The sequence below is a fragment of the Bidens hawaiensis genome, unplaced genomic scaffold (genome assembly GCF_021521415.1).
Source record: "Bidens hawaiensis isolate Kalapana, Puna unplaced genomic scaffold, B.hawaiensis_p1.1 tig00016205_1, whole genome shotgun sequence".
NCBI classification, from domain to species: domain Eukaryota; kingdom Viridiplantae; phylum Streptophyta; class Magnoliopsida; order Asterales; family Asteraceae; genus Bidens; species Bidens hawaiensis.
In genome coordinates, this window is record NW_027492478.1 from 260,857 (window position 1) to 267,741 (window position 6,885).

Here is a 6,885-nt window from a genome sequence, read left to right on the forward strand (position 1 = left end):
ATCAAGCACTACGCATAAATGTATTATATGGTGTTATCTACAGTTCTTTAGAGTCTGGAACACACCTAAAACAAGTAAATTTTAAATAGTTACATTCTTAATAGACATGGTAGTTTTACAAATTACAATAGTCTCCTCTCTATAGTGTATGTAAAAACACTGTCTATACTGTTTTAAGTTTCAATAATATTAATGATAATATTAATAATAAGTATTATGTTAATTAAATTCATTTTTGAAAGTCAACTGCATTATTTGGTTTCGGTCCAACAAAGAGAGCCGTTGAAAAAATTTGTGTTGGAACAACTCGAAAACATCAAAAACATGTGTTCCTATAAATAAATGTTACTAACTAGAGAGGTCATGAAGTTCTTTTCTTCATTTGATTTTTTTAAGATATATGCATGTCTTACCGACTATAGCTGATCTTTAAATCTTCTCATTATCATGTGTGTGCGTATGTGTGTATATATATATATATATGTATGTGTGTGTGATGTAGTGTTATGATCACATACAAATAACTTTTAACGTCAGAAGTATAAAAAGAATTGGAGTAATTAATTATTCCGTTATAGTTTTGAACTAAAGTAATTATAATTATTTTAGTTCAAAACTATATCATTATAATAGTTATTCTAGTGCTTCTTACGTTTCGCATATTAAATTGTATTTGTACGAGATTCCACTCTTATGTGTGTGTGTTTTTACTTGGTTAGAAAGAGAACTTAAAAAAAATTGTACGAATATTTTTATCTATTCCTTTAAATAGTATACATAATATATGTGTTACTCATTTTCATGTATCTTTCACTACATATGATTATCTTGGGATTTAAAAAAAGAATTATTATTTTCGAAGTTTTATAGAATTATGTCACAAAATATAACATCTAGAAATTGAAAGAGGTTAGGTATGGAAATTATATGCCATGCAATATGAGTTCATTGTGTTTGAAAAATGAAATCTATGTTATAATAAAAACGAGTTTACAAAAATAGTAATTCATAGTTTGATAATAAGTGTATCAGGGACAGATCTAACATAAGTTTAGGGTTAAGGGGTAGCCCACGCTACTCAAATTTCTTGACGAAGTAAATATTTAGTGCAAATTTTACCTTTTCCAACAAATTTTTTTTACCTTATGCTATCTATCAACTTTTCTTTTATATCCACTACTAAAGTGTATTATTTGTGTATATGATGGATGATTCATGCATGGCCCATGCAGTAGACATTGTTTAACATTGATGCCTAGCTAAAGTGTTACATGAAAGGTCACTTGTAACAGAGGTGTTCCCTTGTATCAAAAGACATGAAAACCTAGTAAAAGTCCTTCATGTTCTATGTACATACATATGAAACCAAAACTTTGCAATCGTATAGTCAAATTTAGATATTATATTACTCTTTACATTAAGTGATGACAAGTCATATTGTCGATCTAAAGAGAGATGCATTCATGCATATTTTGAAAAATGCTTTATTTTGTATATTTAAAATCAAGCTATATATATACCATCTTATTTATTTTAACTAGGCCTTAAAATTTTAGTTCTTTCGTTTGTACAATTATCAATATATTGAGAATGATCATATTATAATTGTTATAAACTAATTTTGAGAGGTTTATACATAAAACTAAATAATTTATTAATACATATAAGATATGTATGTATAGATATATATTGTTTAGATATATAGAGAAAAGATAGAATACAATAATTGCTTAACGTACATTAGGTACAAGAATACCTATATTCATGAAATCGATCCACGAAATCACATCACAAGATCTCGAAATCATCAATACATATCCAATTAATCATTGGTTTACCAAAATAAACAATTTTGGATCATTAATCGATCAGTTTTTACTTTTATTCATGAAATCGTTTTTGAGCGTTTTAGATTTTTGGCTGAGCGTTTTGAGCGTTTTAGATTTTTGGCTGAGCGTTTTGAGCGTTTTAGTATTTTTGCCTTTGAGTGTTTTTATTTTTTGCCTTTGAGTATGTCGCGTACCTATCGTACGTTAAACAATTATTGTACAGTAAATTTACCCTAGATATATAAATTACTAATTAAAATTATAATATGATATCATTAGGCATGTCCTAACAAGTCCTTTTGGAAGGATAAGCATCCCACCTAACATAAATTAAAACATAAGATGATGTAAAGACTCACTCTCCACAATTAAATAGATGATTAAGACCTCCTTTATCTCTAGGGTATTAAAATATGTAAACATGGTCATGTATAAACAACTAGCTTCAAATAAAACAAATAGAAACTACTAGCTTCAAATAAAACAAATACGAAACTAATATATTTTGTTTGTTTCTTATAGATAGTCGTTATCTCCAAAATGCACTAATTAATTACATAAATGAGCAATGCATGTTATTCGCTATATATTGGCATTTGCATAATCAAATAAAAAAAATTAGTAAAGGGCTCGGAATTTTATTTATTTATTTTCTTTTTTTTCTTTTGGTTTTTACATTATTACATGAGTAAACTGCGGTTTTCGTTCCTGTTATTTGTTTAAATCTTTGGTTTTAGTCCAATAGTTTTAAATTTATGATTTTCGTCCCTGTGGTTTCATTTCACTTGCAATTAAACCTTAATTCATTAACCCTGTTAAGTCTGGTCGTTAAACTCATCAATGTGCCCCTCACGTGAGAGGTAGTTTTGTCCTTTTTCTCCCCAAATAAATCCCAGTCTTAATTTGCATGCCCCCTCACGTGAGGGGCTTTAACGACCGAACTTAACGGGGTTAATGAATTCGGGTTTAATTGCAAGTGAAATAAAACCACATGGACGAAAATCGGAAATTTGAAATTATTAGACAAAAACCGGAGTTTACTCTTATTACATACACAAAAATCAACATTAAGTTTTTATTTCTTTGTCGTTAGTTTCTCTTTATGTACGTGTGTGCGTGTGTAATAATGTTACATTGTTTTTATTCAGTTATTCTCTAGTGAGAAAAAAATAAAATCAAATATAGTACAAAGTTGAATTTAGCATATCATATAATGATATACTGCTAGACTACTAATTACTAAAATATCTAGAAAATATCAAACAATAGTAAGTTTGATTTCAAACTTAATTTTCTAAATATTCTCTTTTATATTTTTATTTTAAACCAAAAAGTGCAAGTTAAATGTTGTCAATTTTATATTGTTAATAGTTGAAGCCCGTCACCATGTGTTTCTGGAAATTATATTTATATAGATGCTACTTGATGCTTACATGAAATACCTAATTCTCTTCCTAAAATGGCTAAAATACATCCTTGTGTACCTTCCTCATCTTCTTCATGTTCAACCCAAAGAGAAACATATACCATATGGATGAAAACATATACCATATGGATGAAATCACTTGTTTTAAACTCAAATGGCTATACGGTGTACGATTCCAATGGAGAAGTCGTTTTTCGTATAGATAATTACGATAGCAAGTGTAGAAGCGAAGTTTATTTGATGGATCTTCGTGGAAACGTCGTGTGCACAATACTTCGAAAGGTACATTCGAATTTATGATTATTAACTTAATTTCAATTTCAAAATGTTATATATGAATTATGATCACTTAGAATTGCGACATATTGTTTTCATTATGTATTAAAAAGAATTTTAATTTAATACGAATTAGGGTTTTATTTATGTGATATTAAAACCAGATGACTTTGTTTTTCAACCCATGTTGTAGAAACTATTGCGATCCGGGCTATGGGATTGCTATAATGATAAAGATTCATGCAAACCATGGTTTAAAGTTGGAAAAAGTCTAGGTTTTTTCAATCACGACTCGGTTTATGATGTTTTGATTGGAACTAACGAAGCACAAAGTATAAGTAGCACGAATCATAGAATTGAAGGATCGATTCAGGACTTTGAGTTCAAGATAGATGGTGGTGAAGGAAAAATTATGGCCGTGGTGAGACTTGATTAATTATAATTTTAAGTGTACATGAGATATACATATATTTATACATCTCAAATCCCGTGTAAAGTTGTGTTTTCTTAATGTTTTAAGTTCGTTTAAGTATGAGTTTTGTTTATCTTTTATTAATTTAGGTTTTGAGTCAAGTTTTATATATTTATCGTGTTTTAACTCTTTTGGTGTCTTGCATGTTTTACTTAATTCTTTCTATCTTTTCATGCGAAGTTTAAGTACGTTTTGCTCGTTAATGATTACATGATTGTTCCACTTAGCGTTTCGATTTGTTTTCATGTTGATGTGATGTAAAACACACATGTTTTCCTAATAGTTTTTATGTTATTTTGTGCTTAAACGTTAACGATTATTTTGTTATTCTTGCATTAAATTACATGTTTGTGTATGTGATAGGTCCCATGTTGAAGAGAGCGAGAAAACGAGTCAAATGGAAAAAGAATCAGCTAAAACGGAGATCGGATGAAGCCGGTACGCAAAAACGAAGACAAACGAGCTGAAAGTCGAAAAACGTCAGAAAATGTCATGTTCGGGCTACTCGACCAGGTCATACCATTCAAGAAGCATGTGGTAGATTCCAACATGTCCCAAGGCTGCCAAGAATGTTCAAGAATCAGCTACCATGTCTATTTTGTCTTCTAGTGGGCCTAGTGGGCTTGTTTTAACCTATTTTATATTAGGAAGTAGGTGTTTAAACATATATATAAACCCTAAAATCCTATGAACGAAATTATTCAAGTTTCCAGACATCCCACACCTGCTCTAGAGGAGAAACCAAGGAGGATCAAGAGTTCTTTCATCCGGGTGTTCAAGGATCAATCGCAAAGGGTTTTATCGCTCTAACTTTCGTTCCTTATTCATTATTTGTCATGGCTTTCCTCTTTGTTTTTAATACTTGTTTAGGATTGTTTTTAATAATGTTTCTAGGCTAGACTTCATGTCTACCTAGGTTTGATGAACATGTTTGACGCTTGATTCTTGCTTTGGATAATTGTTTGATTATGGATTTCGTTATTTAATAGTAAAGACTTAATTTTGTTTTCATGATGCATATAAGTATTTATTATCTTGATTGATTGTTAACTATTGCTTCACATAGATCTTTTATCTTTTGATTGTGTTCTTTAGATTTAGGGTTTATGTTTAAATCATTACTTGGTGTTTTGATTATTGTGATTAAATGGGCCCATTAGATCATAGAAGCTTGTTGATAGTTGGTTAGGGTTTTAAATGTTTTGCTAAATTCCAATAGTTGTAAGGTGAGGAGTTGTTCATGTGTCTTGGTCAATTGCATGCTAGGATAGTTAGTAACAATATTCTTACTTATTGTGTTGATCCATGTTCATGATGTCATGTTAGCTTATCAAGTTATCTAGGGTTTAGTGTTTCGTAAGATTGCTTGCTGTAGATACTATTAATTAACCCTAATTGATGACTTTGCGGAAATCAATAATACTGATTGCTTAATAATCTAATAATTGTTCTTTGGGATTTCATTTGATTCAGTCAAATGTCCTTAGGGTTTGTTAGATGAATACGTTTAGAAATCAGTTTCCATAATCATGTTATTTGTCCATTGCTTGATGATTGTTGATGCATGAGATTCTTACCTAGGTAGATTCCTTCTCTATTTGATTCTGATCTTGTGTTTGGTTGCTTGTTTCTCGTTTACTTGCTTATTTGTTTTCTTATTTTAATATTAGTTTAATATTAGTTTTAAAACCCCCCTTAAAACATTAATAATAAATAGTCGTGTCGTAAGTCGAGTCTAATTAGTTAATTAACGTAATTTATAGAGTCATGTGGGTTCGATATTCCGGACTTACTTAGCTTAATACAATTGACCGGTTCACTTGCCGGTGTTTTGTTTAGTTGAGTCTTAGGTCTAATTTTTATTACTTGTTTAATTTAGTTAATATTTATTGACTGTTTTGAGCACATCAACATGCGTCATGTTTTATATTTATATTATAAATAATAATGATTGTTTTTTTCATTTCGTGATGCAGATACAAAGAAAACTATCATTTTCAAGTGTTGCTTTAGGTGAAGACGTTTTGTGTGTGACCATCGAGCCACACGTAGATCATATATTCGTAATGGCTTTAGTAGCGATACTTGGATTAATTTGTCACAAAATGTAGATGATAGTTTCAATTTTGGCGTTTATACAAAAATAAATACATGCATTTGTATGTGTAAACTAACCAAAGGAGGGCTCGCTTACTAATAACATGTCGCGTGATACTGGTAAAAATTCTTTAATGTATTATAAAGTATCTGATACTTGTTTTAATAATTTGTTATCCTCTCCGTATATTGTCAACACGGCTTGATTGTATTATCTAGATTTTTTTTTTAAATATCAAAATCAAAGTTTGCTGCTACATGAATGATGAAACTCATTCTGGTTTCATTCGTAGTCCATTTTGTTCGTCGGTTATCCATTCAAATTGTTAATAGTTGCATGCAATAAGTTTATATTTATATTTTTATATTATGGATTATATAATAAGTACTTTTTAAGAGACAAAAAAGTGTGCATGACGTGGGTGCACCTCCCTTATACGGATATATGAAGTTGTTTGTTTTAAATGTGTTCTTGTTCCATAATTTATTATTTTATTGAATAAAAGTTATTTAATATTTTATTGGATAAATAGTTGTTTATAACAATACTCTAAATTTTATTATAATAATAATAATAATATTTCACTAACTTGTTTGTTGACATCCTAACATTATATTACTAACAAGTTATAACAAGTTATCACAAGTTATAACACATGCACTAATAACATATCCCAGAGTTCAGCGGGTCGTGTATAGTAATTTTTGACCCCTAAAATCCAAAGCTTTATTTTTAGTAGGATCGTTTTTATTATTAAAAATGTGACTGACTAATTAGGACACAA

General features: G+C 29.5%; 1 protein-coding gene across 1 annotated transcript; it reads left to right on the plus strand.

The window, feature by feature from the left end:
* Nucleotides 1–3,288: 3,288 nt before the first annotated feature.
* Nucleotides 3,289–6,114, plus strand: LOC143550963 (protein LURP-one-related 4-like). The gene is made up of 3 exons (XM_077041505.1): nucleotides 3,289–3,537; nucleotides 3,725–3,952; nucleotides 5,980–6,114. The coding sequence occupies exons 1-3, from the start codon at nucleotides 3,289–3,291 to the stop codon at nucleotides 6,112–6,114; spliced, it is 612 nt and encodes a 203-aa protein (XP_076897620.1).
* The last annotated feature ends 771 nt before the right edge of the window (nucleotides 6,115–6,885 follow it).

Excerpts from the sequence above, each read along its gene's own strand:
- LOC143550963 (XM_077041505.1), top strand. The coding sequence starts at position 3,289 with ATGGCTAAAATACATCCTTGTGTACCTTCCTCATCTTCTTCATGTTCA. Across the intron at positions 3,538-3,724 it reads TGTGCACAATACTTCGAAAG|AAACTATTGCGATCCGGGCT; the intron begins GTACATTCGAAT and ends CCCATGTTGTAG. Across the intron at positions 3,953-5,979 it reads AAGGAAAAATTATGGCCGTG|ATACAAAGAAAACTATCATT; the intron begins GTGAGACTTGAT and ends TTCGTGATGCAG.